General features: G+C 42.6%; 3 protein-coding genes across 3 annotated transcripts; all 3 read right to left on the bottom strand.

The window, feature by feature from the left end:
• Positions 1-1,523: 1,523 nt before the first annotated feature.
• Positions 1,524-2,477, bottom strand: LOC117044496 (olfactory receptor 10T2-like). The gene has a single exon (XM_033145343.1). It carries the CDS (start codon positions 2,475-2,477, stop codon positions 1,524-1,526), a length of 954 nt encoding a protein of 317 aa, XP_033001234.1.
• Positions 2,478-9,288: 6,811 nt separating this feature from the next.
• LOC117052121 (olfactory receptor 1019-like) lies at positions 9,289-10,236 on the bottom strand. Its single transcript, XM_033158868.1, has one exon. The coding sequence runs from the start codon at positions 10,231-10,233 to the stop codon at positions 9,289-9,291; it is 945 nt and encodes a 314-aa protein (XP_033014759.1). The 5' UTR covers positions 10,234-10,236.
• An 8,269-nt stretch (positions 10,237-18,505) lies between these two features.
• LOC117052118 (olfactory receptor 1020-like) lies at positions 18,506-19,441 on the bottom strand. Its single transcript, XM_033158853.1, has one exon. The coding sequence runs from the start codon at positions 19,439-19,441 to the stop codon at positions 18,506-18,508; it is 936 nt and encodes a 311-aa protein (XP_033014744.1).
• Between the last annotated feature and the right edge of the window lie 568 nt (positions 19,442-20,009).

Genomic DNA, 20,009 nt, shown 5'->3' with positions numbered 1-20,009 from the left:
CTGTGAAAACAGGATGAGACTAGATGGTCTTCTTAGGTTCTTTTGTGTGAATCTGTCAATTTCAATTTCTGCCTCTCATTTTTCCAATTTTAAGTTCAGCGCTCAACATTTCCATGAGTTTGCAATTTATAAAAAAAGTCCTCAATGAAGTTTTATACTGTTGTGCAATTGTATCTTAATACTCACATTTTTGTATGCAGTTGTGATTACTATATACATTTTGCAATGTACCATATATACAATTTTTATGCACAGTTGACACTAGTATATGCATTTTGAACACATTACTGGGTTGGAGAACCGCATTGCAAAATTCAGAGAAGTGTGAATTTCAAAGGATTGCTGTGTTTCAGTATTATTACTACTGATTTACTAATCTTCTCATAAACACCTCTCACAAGGTAAGGTACAATAAATTTAGTTGAAAACAGTTAAGATACAAAAACAGCAAATGCATTTAAAACTAAAATATGGTTTTGGAATTTGCAAATTAGATTCACCCTAAAATGTGAACTGAAATAATAATAATAATAATAATAATAATAATAATAATAATAATAATAATAATAATAATAATAATAATTTTTACCCCACCCATCTGGCTGGGTTTCCCCAGCCACTCTGGGTGGCTTTCAACAGAACTTTAAAAACAGTATAAAACTTCAAACATTAAAAACTTCCCAAAACAGGGCTGCCTTCAGATGTCTTCTAAAAGTTGGATAGTTGTTAATTTCCTTCACATCTGACAGGAGGGCATTCCACAGAGTGAGCATCACTACTGAGAAGGCCCTCTGCCTAGTTCCCTGTAATCAAGGTCCTTCCCCCGTCCTTACTCAGGATATTCGGGAAGCTGACTTATTGCTATGGACCCTATGGTGTCAACTGGGACATGGTGGGTCTGTCACAAGAGGAGACAGAGCATTCAGAAGTTGAGGTTTGGGACAGATGAAGAAGTGACTTGGGAGAGGGCTCCCCTCCTTTGCTCCCAGATATCACAGAAAAGGAGGGGATCCTCCTGAGTCAGTCTCTACCCCACATTCAGAGAATGAAGTTCCTATGACAGCCAAGGACATGGCTGGCCGGTCAGTTCACCCTGATGAGAGTTCTAGTCCACCATATACCTGGAGAGCAAAGCACTGATTATTCTAATCTAACAGATAACAACCCTTAGAGTACAAATGACTGCCTACAGATTTTTTGAGTATGTAAATATTTATTCAGGTACAAATACTGAAAGAGTGGACTGGCAAACTGTATTAGGGAACAGTATGTTGTTAATTAAAACTAAGGCCAAACTACCCATAATGTTTGATGTTTGGATTGACATTCCTTGTATTTTTGAAAAATAAAAATGGCAGTCATTGGTGGACATGATCAGGATTGGAACCAGAGAGTAAAGGAGAGGGGGTGTACCCCTATCTCCAACACCATGGTCCTAACCCTAAAATGTATCCAAGTTTATTTCCCATGTCAAATAGCAGTCACAGCGTAAACATTGGCGAAAAGGTCAAAGTGCCTTCTCTTCACAGTTTCTGAGAACAGAATGAGTGCACTAGTAATTTCTTTATGGCTATTCTAACCTCCTTGTTTCTTAAGGTATAAATCACAGGGTTCAGAAGAGGGGTTAGAAAGACATAAGTCACTGAGATCAATGTGTCCTGATCTAGCGATGAGGAAGTCTTGGGTCTCAAATATACAAAGGACCCACACCCAAAGTGTGTTATCACCACTGTGAGGTGGGAGGCACATGTGGAGAAGGCTTTCTGCCTTCCTAAGCTGGAGGGGATCCTTAGGATGGCAGAAATGATGTAAAGGTATGAGACAAACATCACCATGACAGTGCCCAGCAAAGCAATGGCACACAAAATAATGATTGCAATGTTAGTCAGGTGCAAGACTGATTCATCAATGCAAGCCAGCCTCAGTACAGGTAGGAAATCACAAAAGAAATGCCTAATTCCATTTGGCCCACAGAAGGGCAACCTGAAAATGAGAGCATTAATACTCAGTGATATGATACATCCAGTTACACAGGAACCTGCTACCATTTGGGAACAAATTCTTTTGTTCATCAGTACCTGGTACTGAAGTGGGCAGCATATAGCCACATACCGATCGTAAGCCATAGCAGCAAGCAGGAAACAGTTGTTTGCTCCAAATACAGAAATGAAAAACATCTGCATGGCACACTCGACAAAGGAAATGGATTGACTGCCTGTCACCAGGGTCACCAGCAACTTGGGGATGGTGGCAAGTGTGCTGCAGGTTTCTGATGCGGAGAATGCAAAGAGTAGAAAGTACATGGAGCTGTGTAAAGTCCGGTCGAACAGGATGACAGACATGATGGTGATATTGAAGACCAGGATTGTGCCACATATAAGAGAGAAACCTAGGAAAAGGAGAGTTGGTTTCTTTCCAAAGACAGAAAACCCCAGCAAGAGAAATTCAGTCACTGAGCTGTCATTTCCTTTATTCATGTTACAAGTAAAGATATCTGACCTGAAAGGAAAAGGAAAGTGAAGTCTTATTAGTTTAAAAAAATCTTTCTGATCTAACCCTTGACATTAACCCTGCCTTGAGGTGTTGAAATACATTGGAATTACTGCAAATGTATGCCTGGAGAGATTTATCCAAGTTTCTCATTTCCCCTGTCTGCAGTATTCCATATTTCCATGTCAGTTTGAACATTTTAAAAAAGACCCTCCGGAAATTTATCTGCGGATTTGTAGGCAATTTCTCCTAACATGCACATTTGGGCAAGCGATGTTACTTAATATAATTAATCTATGTATATTGCACCCCCTCTCTCCATGGTTATGAACATTTGAAGAACTGCATTGCAAAATACAAAGAAGTGGAAATTTTGAAGGACAGATGTATCTTGGTCTGTGCATTGTTTCAGGAACAGCAAACTAGGTCATTTCACATTAAAGCGAGAACAGAACCAAAAATTCCCCCCTCCCTGCTGCAATGAACCATCCCCTACCACATATTTTTAGGCTGAGTAGCACTTTAAAACAAATGATCTCTGCCTTTGTTACATAACACAGGTGAGCAAGATGCTTCATCTAACCCTAATAGATGGTATGAGCTTTTGTGTGCATGTACACTTCTTCAGATATCTGAAGAAGTGTGCATGCACATGAAAGCTCATACCAAGAACAAACTTGGTTGGTCTCTAAGGTGCTACTGGAAGGATTTTTTTTTTTTAATTTTTTTTTTTTTTACTATGGCAGACCAACACGGCTACCTACCTGTAACCTAATTGATGGTGTAGGACTGAATACAGTTTACTGAATCATTCTTTATACAGCTTCTGTTTCTCTCTCAGGCTTTAAAGGCAACTCCTGTTCAGTTTTAAAATGTTTTAAAATGAGCACTGAAATGAAGATGGAGACTAGCAGGGATGGATGCATACATGAATGAATGAATGAATGAATGAAGCTATACTACTATTGTCAAGTATCTTACCTCTGGCAAGAAGCAATCAGCACTGCAGTTGTGAGTTACCCCAATTTGATTTTATCTTATTAATTTAAGGACTGGTTCACCACTTGGGAACATATTCCGCTGATAATGTTGGCTATGCAAAACATAAATAAAACAATTAATCTCTGGAGGTGGATGGTAGAGGTGAAGTAAAGCTGAGTATTAATTTGAATTGTTTGAATATATTAGCTATTCAAAATTATGTTTGTTCCATATTATTTTGACATTTTTAAAAGAAAAAAAGGGGGGAGCTATAGTATGTTCATGTGATTCATGTTAAAGTTTTCATATTTTCAGATATCTAGAATGAGATCTTATCCTCCTCATCGGTAAGTTATTCAGTCTAGCTCCATCACAGCTGGAAACAATATTCTGTCTAAGATTCGATGGCTGGGAATCTGTTAAGGGAATCTTCAGCCTTTGTGCTAACAAGATTTTTTTTTAGGATAATGAATGCTTAATTCTTTTTATAGAACCTGATTTCAGTTGCTTCCTTGATTTATATTTTATTTTAAATTTATACTCTGCATTTTTACATACAGCAGGGGAAGCCAACATGGTGGCCTCTAGATGTTCCTAGACTACAATGCCTATCTCCCCAGACATTTTGGCTATGCTGTCTAAGACTGGTGGGAATTGTAGCCCACAACATCTGGAGGGCACCATGTAAGCCATTCTGACTTGTAGTTCACCAAAGTGGGGGCTAAAATGCACGAGCATATAGATGTCTTACATTGAGTGTGACCATTGATTCACCTAGTCTAGCTGTCCAGGATCTTGGAGGGAGGTGAATGAGTCTTTTGAGCTGAGCTACCAGGGGTTGAATATGGGAACATTTGCTTTTAAAGCATGTTCTTTAGCACTGAGTATGGCCCCTCCCCAAAGGCATAGACCTTCTGATTTTCTCTTACTGTATGGCAAGAATCTGCAACCTTCTGGCCTTACTTTATTTTTTATTGTCCGTCTAAAAGCGGCTATAAATGTTTTATTAGAGGTTTTATTTTAATGAAATGATACATTTTGTGTAAGTGTGGCAATAACAAAAAAGTAATAAAAGTGTATTATTTTGCTCTATCCCCATTCTGAATTTACTGGGCTTCACATTAACTGGCATCGTTGCCATAAACCAATTCTTTGAAACATTCAAATATGTTTTCCCTGAGTATATTCAGTCCCATGTAATCACTGGTAGCAGAGTGCATACATGTTCTTCCCAGCATTTGCTTCATCTAAGGTATGGATGGGGAACCTGTGGCCCTCTAGGTGCCAGGCAGGATGTCATTTGACAAGATCCTAGAATGGGGAAGCTATGGCTCTCCATCTGTTCTTGGACTACAACTTCCACCATCCCTGACCGTTGTCATGTTGGCTGGAGCTTATGTGAGATGGAATCCAACAGCATTCCAGAGGGCTGCAATATTGATTTAAGATACTATGGTCTGATCACTTAGAGGAGAACCTTGTCTCAATAGAAAGTGCTAGATGCTCATTTAAGGTTTACTAACCACTTCCACTTACTATTCAGCAGAACTCCAGAGCTGTGCTATGTTGAAATTACCCAATATGTATTGATGTAACACAGCTGTCAAACAGGGGCAAAGAAGATGCAGATTTAGCTTAGGGCTTGCCGATCAGAAGGTTGGTGGTTCGAATCCCCGCGACGGGGTGAGCTCCCGTTGTTTGGTCCCTGCTCCTGCCAACCTAGCAGCTCGAAATCACGTCAAAGTGCAAGTAGATAAATAGGTACCGCTCTGGCAGAAAGGTAAACGGTGTTTCCGTGTGCTGCTCTGGTTCACCAGAAGTGGCTTAGTCATGCCGGCCACATGACCCGGAAGCTGTACGCCGGCTCCCTCAGCCAGAAAAGCGAGATGAGCGCCGCAATCTCTTTACCTTTACCTAGGGTGTTAAACAATTAGTATTTTTCTTTTTTTAAAGTATAAGCTAATATTTGTATATTGTATATGATGATGTATATCTGCTTGTGGATGAGAGTCACTCAGCTGACGTGTCTCAGTTGGCCATTCTACCTGCTGCTGCTGATTTAAATGTAGCTTGTGTTTGTTCTGTCCGCAGGAAGGCAATTGCTACCAAGCAGGGGGAGGCTATTATTTCTAAAGCACCCCAGTCACCGGCACAGAGTGCAGACAGTGGTGGAGCTTCATTCTCCGGCACCAGGTGTGTGGAGCAGGCAGGGGCAGGGCTGACACGTGCACCCTCCTCCTTCTTCTGAGAGAGAGAGAGAGAGAGAGAGAGAGGTATTTAAGGCCAAGCTCCAGTTTCTCAATGGACCAAGACAAAATTGTCTCTGTGTTTTACACTCTTGTGATTCCTATGCTTAACCCATTGATCTACAGCCTGAGGAACGAGGATGTGAACAATGCCTTTGCAAGAGTGAGAAACAAAATGGCACAATCCCATTCTACATGATTTTGTTTCTAAGTAACTGTGTTGACTGGAAATAAATTAGCAGCAGGCATCTGACTTGCACTATTATTCTGTGTGTACAGCATGTGAAATATCTAATGTCTAGAATTTGCTTATGTATGCATTTATCATGTTATATCTAAATGGAGAATTAAATGTGTATTTCTGCAATGCCTTACAATGGCAGAGATGGAAAAAAGTACCCTGATTCCATACAGACTGCCTATATCCAAACAAAACAATCTGTGATGCTAACTTAAGCCTAGAGGAGCCTTTACAAAAGATAGCCTTCTTCCACTACATAGAAGCTATACAAATCCTGGGAAAATGTGCCAATGACCGGTCCCCACATCAAATGGGGGGCGCCTTTTGCGTGGTTGTGCGCAGCCTCCCAGATCCCAGTGTGGCTCCTGGTAGTATGGGCTGGCTTCGCCCTCCCCAGGCTGGATACCTGGAGGTCTCCGCCTACCTCAGCCAATCACCCAATCCCGCCTGGGGAGGCGTTGCCAGGGGATCGGCCAGGTAGGGGGAGGGACCGCCCTGCCCACACAACAGAAAGTGAATATTATCTGCGAAGTGTCAGTTGGTTCCAGAGCTTTTCCCACCCTGCCCTCCCTCAGTTAAGCCTTCTTTTGTAGGTTAACCTTTTCTCCACAGGTACACGAACGCTGCTACGTCATGGTCACTGTTGAAGGGCCGGAAAGGAATTTTCCTGCATTGGCAGGTTTCGACTTTCCCGTAGCAAAACGTCACAACTTTGGTAGTTTCAGGCCTTGGGCGGAATCCTTTAGTCTATCTTCCTAAATGGGGGAGGGGCATGAAGCGTGACCCATGCCCCCTTGCGGCGGTGGTGAAGAAGAAGAAGAAGAAGAAGAGTTTGGATTTCATATCCCGCTTTTCACTACCCGAAGGAGTCTCAAAGTGGCTAACATTCTCCCTTTCCCTTCCTCCCCCACAACAAACACTCTGTGAGGTAAGTGGGGCTGAGAGACTTCAGAGAAGTGTGACTAGCCCAAGGTCACCCAGCAGCTGCATGTGGAGGAGTGGAGACGCGAACCCGGTTCCCCAGATAACGAGTCTACCACTCTTAACCACTACACCACACTGGCTCTCAGGGATACCAGGGTTCCCCATTAAAGGGGTATTGAGGGGAGGACTTGCCATACACCGAGAGGTTGTCATTGCTCTCCCCTGCGATGGCGGTGAAACGGGGGCGGGCGGGCTCTCTGCTTGAACATATGTTCTCCAGAGCCAGCCCAATCCCCACACATTCTGGATAACCCTGAAGTCTCCCAGATCCCCAGCTGGGGATTGGGAAGAATTAATGCCCAATGCCTGAGCCAAGTTGTGGCCAATTTTAATCCCATAGCACCTAAGAGTTTTTTTTAAGAGTACTGGTCCAGTAAACGCTTTCGCTGTGCAGACCAGCAACAGTTCTCTTTGCAGAGCATTAATCAAGTCCAGTAGTGAGGTTCTGGTTGCAGTAGCGAAGTAATGACACACGGAAGCCCGTCTTTCGAAAGACTGGTTTATTGCAGACAGATAACAAAAACTCCTCTGCAGCTTTCAGACATGACTGCTCCACATCCCAGAGGCAAACAAAACAAACACTCTATATATACTGAGCAGCTTAACAACTTCACAATCTTAACAACCTAAACCATGTGACCTTGCTAATTTGCTAGCGTTTCAGGTTTCAAACCCTAACAATTATTCCGCTAGGGGGTCGCCTGGGGTTGGGGGGACTCCGCCTGTCCACGCAATGAATCCCACTTCTCCAGAATGAGAGGCTACTCTTTCTCTGGAATCTACCTGGTAGCTGCAGTTTGTCTCTCTGGAGACCAAAATGTATTTATGGCAATCCTCCATTCAGAAGGAATATATTGGAACTCCTGGATATTCCCCCCCCCTGCTGTAAGTGCTACAATGGAGTTCACATTACAGTCAGTGGGAAACCTAATACGGTATGTGCTCTCTGTGATTCTGCACAAATGCAGGTTGTAGGATGCTGCCTTATGTAAGGTGAGGCAGTTTCTTTCATCCATTTTATTATTTATTTATTTATTTATTAAATTTCTATACTGCCCTTCATCTGAGATTCACAGGGCAGTTTATAATACACAAACACAAAAAATGCATAATATAATAACAAACCAAAACAATGACACAGGTTTTATTCAGAAGAAATGTTGTGAGCTGTTTCCATATTTTGCATGGAGGGGGCACGGAGAGTTGGTGTGTGTCTCCCCCCCCTCCACATCACTATGAGCTCCGTCATCACTACTCAGTATGTCATTCATTCTGCTGTCCTCAGATGCTACTTAATGACTGCCATCTTTATTTTAATGGCTTGTTCTATGGAAGATATTGTTGTGATCTAGCAGAAAAGTAGGATAGCTAAACTTGTCAACCCGCCCAATTTTTCACTGTTCATATTTCAGGGATTCAGTCCATAATAAGTAAAAGACAAAGGTTTCATTTTACACCCATTCCCCTTAGTGATGTGGTGATGGAGGCGTGGCCAGCAGCTGTGGTCCTACTCTCCTGTTCCATGTGATTACAATCCTATGGAACAATGTTCTTCAACTTTGGCTCTACAGAATTTGCACTCCCATTGTTCCCAGCCAGTTCAGCCAATGGTCAGGGATGATGAGAGTTGCAGTACAACAACATCTGGGGCCCCAAGGTTGAAGAGCACTGGTGTGGAGGAGAGCACTTGAAAAGGACTTAATCTGAGATAGAAGACATATATTCATCTCTCCCATAGATGTGCCAAGTATTTCCATTACTTACGTGTTAAAAAGTAAACTCTGTGTTACACATTAATGTAGTGTCTCATTCCCTCTCTGAAAGAAGACGGATATTTGAATCCTCTGTGTCTCAGTAAATTTAATAACCACTGGTCAGTAAAACTTACATCTTATTTGCATATAGTGAAACGTAACTCACATCTAACACTTCTTTTACTTATGCAAGGAGAGCAGAGGAAATCCACTTATTTATTTATTTATTCATTCACCTTCACCACCTGAGCAAACTATGATCACAGGCTTACCGGTACCTGGCATTGGGAAGATGGTGTGAGGGCTATGGCAGGGTTGTAGAGCCCTCCTACTTCCTTCACAAAGCTGAGCAATCACTTACTGGGTTTTGGGAAGGAGATGTGTGGACTCTAGGACCCGGCCAGAGGCCCCCCCCTCCCAAAGCTGGACAAGCAGCCCTCCACCTTGCAGAGGTCAATGTAACTGTTTGTAAGTTATGTATAGGATAACAGCATTACCTGGATGTAGCACAAAGTGAAGGCAAGAATTCATAATTTAGACATTGCAATAAAGGTAGCAGGAAAGAACAGGATCAGACTTGTGACTATGATAGTTACTGTCTCTGAGAGACCACCTTTCCTCCAACCAGCCTTTTGAAAGCCTCTTTTACCTCCTTGTTTCTCAGACTGTAGATGAGTGGATTCAACATAGGTATTGCAAGAGTGTAAAAGACAGAGATGATTTTGTCTTGCTCCACTGAATATTTTGAACTGGGCCTTAAGTACATGAAAATGGCTGTCCCATAGAATACGGTGACAGCCGTAAGGTGGGAGGCGCAGGTGGAGAAGGCTTTTCGTCTGCCCTCGGCTGAGTTGATCCGAAGGATGGCAACTAGGATGTATGTGTAAGAGACAAGAATGGTCAGGAGAGTTACTGATACAATTGCTGTAGAGAAGGTGAAATGAATTATATCAGTGACTCCTGTGTCTGAACAGGAAAGCTTTAGGATAGGGGGCACATCACAGAAGAAATGGTTGATGATGTTGGAGCTACAGAAGGACAAATTAAATATAAATGATGTCTGGACAATTGCATTCACACAACCTGTTAGATAGGAACCAGCCACAAGCAAATAACATAGCTTCCTCGACATGATAGCAGTGTACAACAGTGGGTTGCAGATTGCAATGAAGCGGTCATATGCCATCACACCCAGCAGGCAGCACTCACAGGATACAGCAATGCAGAAGAAGAAAAACTGCAGGGCACAGCCAGTGAAGGAAATGGTTTTGCTTTCTGCCACAAAGGTCATCAGTGTCCTGGGAGCAATGACAGTGGAGTAACCAATATCCAAGAGTGACAAGCTGCTGAGGAAAAAATACATGGGAGTGTGGAGCCGGGAGTCAATTGTGATTAATGTTACCATGCCAATATTCCCCACCAGGATCAACAAGTAAACCAGTAAGAACACAGCGAAGAGAACAAACATCGTATTCTGGTTATCTGTGAATCCCAGCAATACAAACTCAGTAATTGTGGTGAGGTTTCCCTCTGCCATTTATGGTAGGTGTGCGCTCACCTGTAAAAAAAGAATATGAGAACAATGATGAAAGAGAATTATTTCCATTCTTGATATGACACAGAATAGCATATCATCATTCACATGCAGTAGTTTCATGAGGTCACATGCTTATGCCTAGGGTGACATAGTGCTGCTTAACCTTTTCTCATTTCCCCATACCACTCTGGTAAATCGATTCATTCTTTCATTCCTTTTCTCCATAGCAATTTTTTCTCTAATGTGTGCAAAGCCAATACAGGAAAAGGCAATTGTTCTGGAGTTAGATTCAATCTCTCAAGCAAACAATCCAGATATATGTAAGTATTTGCAGAGGCCACAGGGAATAGGACTATCCCCAGTTAGGATACCCTTCCCTATGCTACAGATGTCAAAAGAGCCATATAGATGTTGTTTAATATTTACAGGCTGCCATTACATTAAAACTTGTAATAGCACATTTGACTTACCTAGAAATTCCTGAACATTGCCTGCAGCATTTCCCACACGACTAAGATTTCCTTTGCGTTCTCTTGCATTCTAAAGGAGATATAGAAAAAGAAGCCTTATGATGACAAACACAAGTTGCTTTGATAGCATGGTGATCCTAATCTTCAAATAGGAAGGCTGGCAGAATGAGGAGACAGTGGTGTATTTATATCTCTTAAAGGAAGAAGGAGGGAGCCTCAAGGAGGGAGGGAGGTAGATGCCATTATTTGGTCCCAAAGAGATTTTGATTAGGTAAGCATGAGTTGCAAAACATTCCTTTCATAAGTACGTCAAAACAGAGTCCCTGAAAGGTCTCAAGGCAATAATCATAAAGCCACAAACAGAAAAACACATTAAATATTCTCTTTATATTCAGTGACAGCAAATGAAGAGTGTCCTCCCTTTGGATGAACTTAAATTGCCCTGTACCGACAAGGGTGACAATGTACCCCCTTAAATGCATCTTTCTTCCCTCCAGGGTCAGCCCTGTCCTAATGATGTTTGTGTGCATCATGCCCTACATCAGGAATAGCCAATGTGGTACCCTCCAGATGTTGTTGGCTGTAACTCCCATTATGCTTTATTGTTGGGCATGCTGATGGAACTGATGGGAGCTGTAGTCCAGCAGTGGGGTGACGATGTTTCTATTTTCCTTAATATATGTAGGGTTTGGTGTCAGCGTTGATTGTGTAGGTTCTCTGAAGAGAACTCACCCTAAAACTAACCTACAGGTGGTATCTAACGCCAAGAAAATTAGTGCTAATACGCCCAGGAACCTCACCAAAATGCTGGAGAAGGTGCACCTCCACAGGCACATACTTCCACATGTGGTGGGAGTGCCCCAAAATCCAAACATTCTGGACAACAACCACACAAGAAATATGTAAAATAACCAAGCAGGTGTTAGAAACCACCCCAGAATTGGTCTTACCAAACATCTTCCAAGACAATACTGGCATGCTTTCTAACTGCTAGGTTGGCAGGAGCTGAGACAGAGCAACGGGAGCTCACCCTGTCACGGGGATTCAAACCGCCAACCTTCTGATTGGCAAGCCCAAGAGTCTCAGTGGTTTAGACCACAGCACCACCCTCATCCCCTGTAGTCCAGCAATGTCTGGATTGAGAAACAGAAAATCACATGACACAGCATGTGGATGGAACAATAAATATAAATACCAGCTACAGAGCAACTATTTGTGATGGTGGGTTGAATTAGATTAATTTATGAAAACAAAGAAAGAGGAGACAATGATTATTCTGAAATCTCACAACAGGGGTGGCAGCATGAATAAAATATTGGGGAGCCCAGCTAAGTCCTGCCCTGCATCACAAGATGAGGTACAAACTCACCATTTGAATGGCAATGGTCAAATATTTTATTGGGGGAGAGGACAAAGGGACCTCTGCCCTTAGAAGTTGGCTCCTACGTATGTCTCATAAGTATGTTTGATTCTGTGAACGAGCATTGAAAAGTGCACAATGAGAACATGCTGTGCATAGTCTGTCATCATGATGCATGTCATGATATCATGTGTTAAGGTATGGGGGAAGAAAACTGATTTTGTTTGCATTTTAATGAGAAACGACCTAAGTCACACGTCTTGCACCAATATGTCTAGAGAAACACAACTATCATTCAAAATTCACACTTCTCTGAGTTTTGTGATGCAGTTCTCCAATCAAATATTGTGCACAAAATGCATATATTAAGTGAAAGTGTGCATAAAATTCACATGTTTATAGCATACAAAAATGCATTCTTTTGGGTACATCTGCTTACAAATATGTGTATTTTAGTCAAAATTAATGTGTTTATTAGGAGGAAATTGCACTGAAATACTGATGCAGTTCAATGAGGACTTCTTTTAAAACAGCAACAACAATAATTGCTACTTGCTACCGAACTATGGAGAACCAAATTAAGATTGAAAACTGAGAATCTGAGGGAATCGGAAATTAACATATTCCTCCATTTGTTTCTTTGGCTCTCTTATCTGATTGGTTCTATTACAAATGCTCCTTCTGCACAAGCATATGAGATTACCATACAGAACAATCCGCCTGTGATGGCCTGGGATTCAGACTCGGATGCTGAACCTGAGGGATCCCAGCCTGCACAGGATTTCCGCCTCCAGAACCAGCTGAGCCAGCACACCGCCTTCACCACCTGCATGCTATTCTGAGAGTCTTCCCAGGTGTGTTTTCCTTTTTTTTGGGGGGGGGGAAGCCCCATTGTGCAAGCTGACCCCTTGTGCAGGGCTTCTTCAGAAAGGATTTGTTAGGTGAATGCTAACCTAAAACTGCAATCTTGAGGGGGGGGAAATGCAGATGAATTCAATCTATGGAAAGAACTTGTTCCATTGCTTTCAATGGGACTTCACTTCTATAGCGAGAATAATGCATCATTTAGGTGTTCTATCCAAATATTCCCAGTGCCATTTGCTTCCTGTTGACAAATTATAGAAGAAATCATTGGGAAAAATAGATTGTAATGATGCCCCAAGAAACTTATTATTAATCCCCAATAGCTGAGGTTTCTGTAAAAAAAATATATATCCCCAAACCCATCTTTAGAGATTTCAAACACAACTGATGTAAGAAATAATGAATTAGCTAGTAGCAAGAAGATCACTACCAAGGGGTTTGAGATGTGCCAGAATGGCCGCTTACCACGCTTCCACAGCAAGCAGCGGTGGCGGTCCAACGCAGTTGCCTCCCACGGCTGGTGCAGAGGCTCACGGGTTCCCGCCAAACCCTTAAATTTGAATGAGCCAATGTGTGGCAGCCTATGGGGCGTGGCTTGGGGAGCAGGCCTGAATGAGGCAGTCTTCGCTCAGGTCTGTTTCCCAGCTTTTTATTCTGGCTGGCCCAGCTGAGATTTGCCAGAAGCATGAAAAGGGCAGAGGGGAGATAGGTGATGTGTGCACATCATCTCCTGTTGCTTGGAAAAAACCCTGGAGAGGAGGGTATTTAGGCACCTGTCAGGAGGCAAGGAACTTCAGTCCCTGCAACTGCTTCATGGGGGCACGTCCTACCAGAGATGAGTTGCCTGACACTCCTGTGTTGAACGTGTTTTTGCTAATAAAGAGTTAAATCCAGCGTGCACAGTGTGATTTACTGCTGGCTTTCCTTTGACACTTAGTATCAAGCACTATTTAAAAGAAAGGTAGAATCACAGGAATGTGGTGGGTTCTGAAAAATGGATATTTCAGCTGTCAAAGACCAGGGCAAAAAGGTGCATTTTCAGCGTTCACCAAAAGCTGTATAGTGCAGAAGCAAGATGCTTTCCCCAAATTAATCTGGGAGCTATAATATATTAAGCATGCTAAGAGCTTTAAGGAGACCCCATTCCTCTACCATAGTTACAATTCCCAGAGTTCCCCATGAAAAAGGATTGGTTGTAAACCACTCTGGGACCTGTAGCTCTGGGAAAGGAACGGGGGTCTCCTAAGAACTCTCAGCACCCTTAAAAAATTATAGATCGCAAAATTCTTTGGAAGAAGCCGTCACTATTTAAAGTAGTATCATAGTGTTTAAAATATATGGTATGAAGGTGGTGTCAAATTCCCCTCCCCCCCAAGTGTGACATCTTCATGGGCCATTAGCTACTTCGTTTACTTTGAAAAGATAATTCCCAACAAGATGGCAGAATAGATGTTGCTTACTTTGTGCTTTCCTAGCTGTAAAGTGTTAAAGGGTTTCAAAAAAGCATATTTGAAGGGCAGCCTTCTTCCATACAATCCTGTTCCGTGACTGTGCTCAATTTCAAGAGGCTTCACTATGTGTTCCACTATGTTCAAAAATATGATTGGTTCAGATGCAAGACTGGCCATTTTTCTACTGTGGCACCCAATTTGTAGAATAACCTCTCTCTAGTTGCTTCATTTGGCCCCATCTCTTTTAACTACAGGTAAACAGCTAATGCCAAAGTGGTGGATGGTCTAGTTATCTCTTGCTTGGATTAATGCAATGCGCTCTATGTGGGGCTACCTTTGAAGGTGACCCGGAAACTACAACTAATCCAGAATGCGGCAGCTAGACTGGTGACTGGGAGCAGCTGCCGAGACCACATAACACCGGTCTTGAAAGACCTACATTGGCTCCCAGTATGTTTCCGAGCACAATTCAAAGTGTTGGTGGTGACCTTTAAAGCCCTAAACGGCCTCGGTCCAGTATACTTGAAGGACTGTCTCCACCCCCATTGTTCTGCCCAGACACTGAGGTCCAGTGCCGAGGGCATTCTTGCGATTCCCTCGCTGCGAGAAGCCAAGTTACAGGGAACCAGGCAGAGGGCCTTCTCGGTAGTGGCACCTGCCCTGTGGAACACCCTGCCACCAGATGTCAAAGACATAAACAACTATCTGGCTTTTAGAAGACATCCCTTCCCTGTTTAGGGAAGCTTTTAATGTTTAATAGATTATTGTATTTTAACATTCTGTTGGAAGCCTCCCAGAGTGGCTGGGGAAACCCTATTATTATTATTATTATTATTATTATTATTATTATTATTATTTCACCAAGTTTTTAGTGTGGGTAGAACTTCCTGGTTTTGGTTGTATCAAACTTAGTTTTATTCCGCATAGACTTATTGAACTTAACGGACCTAAGTTTGTCATGTTCATTAGTTTTAATGGGCTTGACCAACCCTGGAGACAATTCTGAATAAAGTGTTATTTTATCCTTCTCTTGTTTTCAGCTTTTTATTCTCAAAAACGATTACATATAAAAGTAATTACAACAGATTCAACTTATTTTAAAAATAGGTAAGAAATACAATAAAAACAGCATGTAGATAGAAATATGTAACACAATATTTGTGTTTCAACATTTATCTGTGTAATTTTCCACAAACATACAGTAAAAGGAGCACCATGTCTCAACAAAATTATTATCTACCTGTGTACCTCCCTTTACTCTTATAATGCTCACCAATTTTATTATGTAAACATTCTTCCAAGTATTCACGATCCAATTATCCATTGCATGGTCAGGCAGAGTCCCCTCAATCCCCAGGCAGTCCCTGAGCGGAATAACAACACAAGACAACGTGCTATGGGATTAAAATTAGGCCACAACTTTATTAAGATTCAGATGTAGGGAGACCTTGGCTCAGGCATTGGGCGTTTTCCTTCCCAGCTCCCCAGCCGGGGGCCTGGGTAACCTCAGGGTTATCCAGCATGTGAGGGGATTGGGCTAACTCTGGAGAACATATGTTCAAGCAGATAGACCCAACCCCCCATTCTCTGCCACTGGAGGGGGAGGGCAATGACAACCTCGGGGCGTATGGGCCAATGCCTCTCCCCAAGACCCCTTTAACGGGAACCCTGATATCGACACGCCATGGGGGCGTGGGGTCACCGTCGCACCCCCCCCATTTTGTAGATGACTAAAGGATTCCGCCCAAGGCCTGCAACCGCCAAAGTTGTGACGTATTGCTACGGGAAAGGCGAAACCTGCCAATGAAGGGAAATTCCTTTTCTAGCCCTTCAGCAGTGGCCTTGACGTAGCAGCACCTGCGTGCCTTTGTGCCTGTGGAAAAGAGGTTAACCTGCAACATGAAAACGTTAATTGAGGGAGTGGAGGGTGGGAGAAGCTCTGGAGCCCGACTGGTGCTCCCAGGTATGTAAAACCTTCTATTGTAGGGGTCTGTGTTCCCTCCCCTTACTTGGCCAATTCCCTTGGCGACACCTCCCCCAGGTGGGATTGGGCGGCTGACTGTGTAGGCGGAGACCACAGGTATCCAACCTGGGAAGGTGAAGCCAGCCCGAACTACCGGGGGCTGCTCTGGGATGCAGGCGCTTGCGCGCGACCACGCAAAATGCGCACCCCATTTTATGTGAGGAACGGTCATTATGAGGTGTTTATTGTCCTCTAATGGTAACTAATTGTGAATCAAACATAGTTAAGAGGTATGTTACATTTTTCTATCATCTGACAGGACATATCATATTATGTAGCCAAAAAGCACCACTACTGGATCTCATCTCATCTCATCTCATCTCATTTCATTTCATCTCATATTTTATATTTCTTTTAGCACAGATGTCACAATTTTTTTTTTCTTGGGCATGACCAGAATACATCCTTCTAGCTCCTTGTTGGGCAATACCACCCTCATTTTTCACACACTGAAGCCATGATTTTTTGCTTATCTGTGCCTATCACTGATTACTCCGGTAGCAGCATGCCAAGGAAACCACATGGCTACTCTACCCCTTTCTGATGGGTCAGCATTCAGTGGCTGAAGGGCTTCAAGGACAGTTCGTTTTATATAGCCTCTCGAGCAAGCTAGAAATGAGAGCTACCTTAGGGTTCTCACCAGGGTAGCCAAGTGTTCTACTAGTATTCCAAGAAGGGATTGTGCAGTGTTCTAAAATGACTTCTTCAAAACTGGACATAAAAATGGAAAATGCAATTCAATGAAAGCAAGTTAACAAGATGTAAATTTGGGCAAAACCCCGTAACTTCGTATGTACAAGACCAGCCCTTTGAGATGGACAATTTTTGTTGTTCAGTCGTTCAGTTGTGTCCGACTCTTCGTGACCCCATGGACCAGAGCACGCCAGGCACGCCTATCCTTCACTGCCTCTCGCAGTTTGGCCAGACTCATGTTAGTAGCTTCGAGAACACTGTCCAACCATCTCATCCTCTGTCGTCCCCTTCTCCTTGTGCCCTCCATCTTTCCCAACATTAATTGAGATGGACAATTAAAATCCACAAAATCACAATACTTTATACAGATCTATGTTGGAACTTTAATTGGAATCCTACAACACAACTGGTTTTGACACCTACATTGATACCATATAATACATTGTCTTATGTGTGCATCTCAATCATACCTGTGCCAGGACCATTCCATGGGAACTTGTGGCTTTCCAGCTGCTGCAGGACTCCAGAAGGACCAATGGTCTGGGTCCTGGGACAATGGGAGCTGTAATCCAGCAACATCTGGAAGGCTGAGGATTCCAGAGATTCTTTAACATCCCTATACGTAACAGGCATGTCCAGGCATTCCTGGCTTCATGTGAAACAATGCATTCCTATTACTTGACCCCGCTGCCCTTCAATATTTTGGATATGAAGGTCTGCAGAGAGGAAAGTGTCCTATGCCTATAGATTTCCTGAGTTATTTAGGACCATGACCGTTAAGGTTTCTAAATTATGTGAGGAGCCTAAACACACATGGAACACATTCCTCTTTGCACAAATTTGCCTCCTATATGATGGGGACTGGGAGTGGAAAAATATTAGATGGGGCAGAACTGGAGAGTGAATCCCCACTCTCACCCCATCTGTTTAAACAGGGCGTTTGCCAAATCGTCTTACACTTCCATAGTGATTCCACCTATTTATTCAGGAAAGATATTCAGATACGATCTTATTTATTTCCGTGGCTTAACAAAGAGAATCCTCTTTCCTATTTATCATTGCAGAAGGCACTATAGCTTCCTTCTGCACAGTAGCATGATGAGGTGGTCATCATGTTAGATAGCATTATTTGCCCTCTAACATATGATGGCGACTAAAGGTAAGGTAAAGGTACCCCTGATGGTTAGGTCCAGTCACAGATGACTCTGGGGTTGTGCGCTCATCTCTCTCTATAGTCCAAGGGAACCAGCGTTTGTCCACACACAGCTTCCGGGTCATGTGGCCAGCATGACTAAGCCACTTCTGGTGAACCAGAGCAGCACACAGAAATATGATGGGGACTAGAAGTAGAAAAACAAGGCCTTTTAATATCTTTGTTTAGCCTTAAGAAAAGGTCATACTTTTACTATTTTTACTTGAAAAATATCACCTTCTCTGCTGTCCTACCAAAAGCATCTTTCACATCTTTGTTCCTTAGGCTGTAGATGAGAGGGTTGAGCAAGGAGATAACAAGAGTATAGAACACAGAAACGATTTTGTCCTGATCCTTTGGGAAACTGGAGCCAGGCCGTACATACATGAAAATGATGGTTCCATAGAAGATAATGACTGTGATCAAGTGGGACGCACAAGTGGAGAATGCTTTGTATCTGCCCTGAGCAGAGCTGATCCTCAGGATGGCAAAAAGAATAGCAATGTAAGAGACCAAGACAATGAGAAAAGTTGTCAGCGCAATTATAGTGGATAAAATGAAATGCACAGTGTGAGTGACATGGGTGTCTGAACAGGACAACTTGAGTATTGGGAGAACATCACAGAAAAAATGATTAATGATATTTGAACTGCAGAAGGACAAAGTAAAAATAAAAGAAGTCTGGAGAATTGAACTTGTAAGTCCACAAGCATATGCAACCACCACCAATATGGTACAATGCTTCCTTGACATAACAGCAAAATAGAGCAGTGGGTTGCAGATGGCTGTGAAGCGATCGTACGCCATCACAGCAAGAAGGCAGCCTTCTGTGGTTATGAAGACAGCAAAGAAGAAGAATTGCACTGTGCATCCCTTGAAGGAAATGGCTGTCTTCTCTGCCACAAAGGTTGTCAGCAACTTGGGGGCAATGGCAGTTGAATAACCAATATCGATAATGGAGAGGTTTCTCAGGAAAAAGTACATTGGGGTGTGGAGCCGGGCATCCACACTGGTTACTATGATTATCCCAAGGTTCCCTACCAGTGTGGCTACATAGATAACCAGGAAGAAGATAAATAGTGGGACTTGGAGGTCAGGGTGGTCCATGAATCCTACAAGGATGAATTCCGTTACAGAAGTGTGATTTTGCTTCATTCTATATTCCTCTGTAAGAGAATTAAAAACAATATGGTTTTTGAAGCTGGATGGCTACCAGACTGCATTAAAATTCGTTCATTCAAGTCAACTATATGTTGGAGGAGAATGAACAAACACCACAGACTACAGCATTAGTTGTAGAACCTTTGGCCCTCCAGGTGTTGTTGGTTTCCATTCCCATCAGCCCCAGCCAGCAAACCCTATGGTCAGGGCTAATGGGAGTTGGAATTCAATTGCCTCCATTTTTGAGATACAGGTGCTGTTATTTCCACATTGAATGGGAATTAGTGGCAAAATTCCCTTCACTTTATAAAACTGGATTTTACCCATAACATTTTACCCATAATGCTTAAAAATATTGCACCCTGTGATCAATTAACATAGTTTAAAGGTACATCAACTCACAGTCCACCTTCTCTTAAACACCAGGAAGGAATGTTAGGCCACTGAACTGTGTGTATGGCCTTAAGCTCTAAACTGAAGCACTCCCATCCACAAAGAAAGAATGAATACAAACTAAATCAAGTTTTAGAATTTAATTTACTGTATGGGAAAACCTTTTATA

The sequence above is a fragment of the Lacerta agilis genome, chromosome 1, assembly GCF_009819535.1.
Source record: "Lacerta agilis isolate rLacAgi1 chromosome 1, rLacAgi1.pri, whole genome shotgun sequence".
Lineage (NCBI taxonomy): Eukaryota > Metazoa > Chordata > Lepidosauria > Squamata > Lacertidae > Lacerta > Lacerta agilis.
The sequence above is the reverse complement of the archived record's forward strand: the minus strand, read 5'-3'. Positions and strand labels throughout refer to the sequence as shown.

Bases quoted from the DNA above. Each gene is read 5' to 3' on its own strand.
- LOC117052121 (XM_033158868.1), bottom strand. From the start codon at position 10,233: ATGGCAGAGGGAAACCTCACCACAATTACTGAGTTTGTATTGCTGGGA.
- LOC117052118 (XM_033158853.1), bottom strand. From the start codon at position 19,441: ATGAAGCAAAATCACACTTCTGTAACGGAATTCATCCTTGTAGGATTC.
- LOC117044496 (XM_033145343.1), bottom strand. From the start codon at position 2,477: ATGAATAAAGGAAATGACAGCTCAGTGACTGAATTTCTCTTGCTGGGG.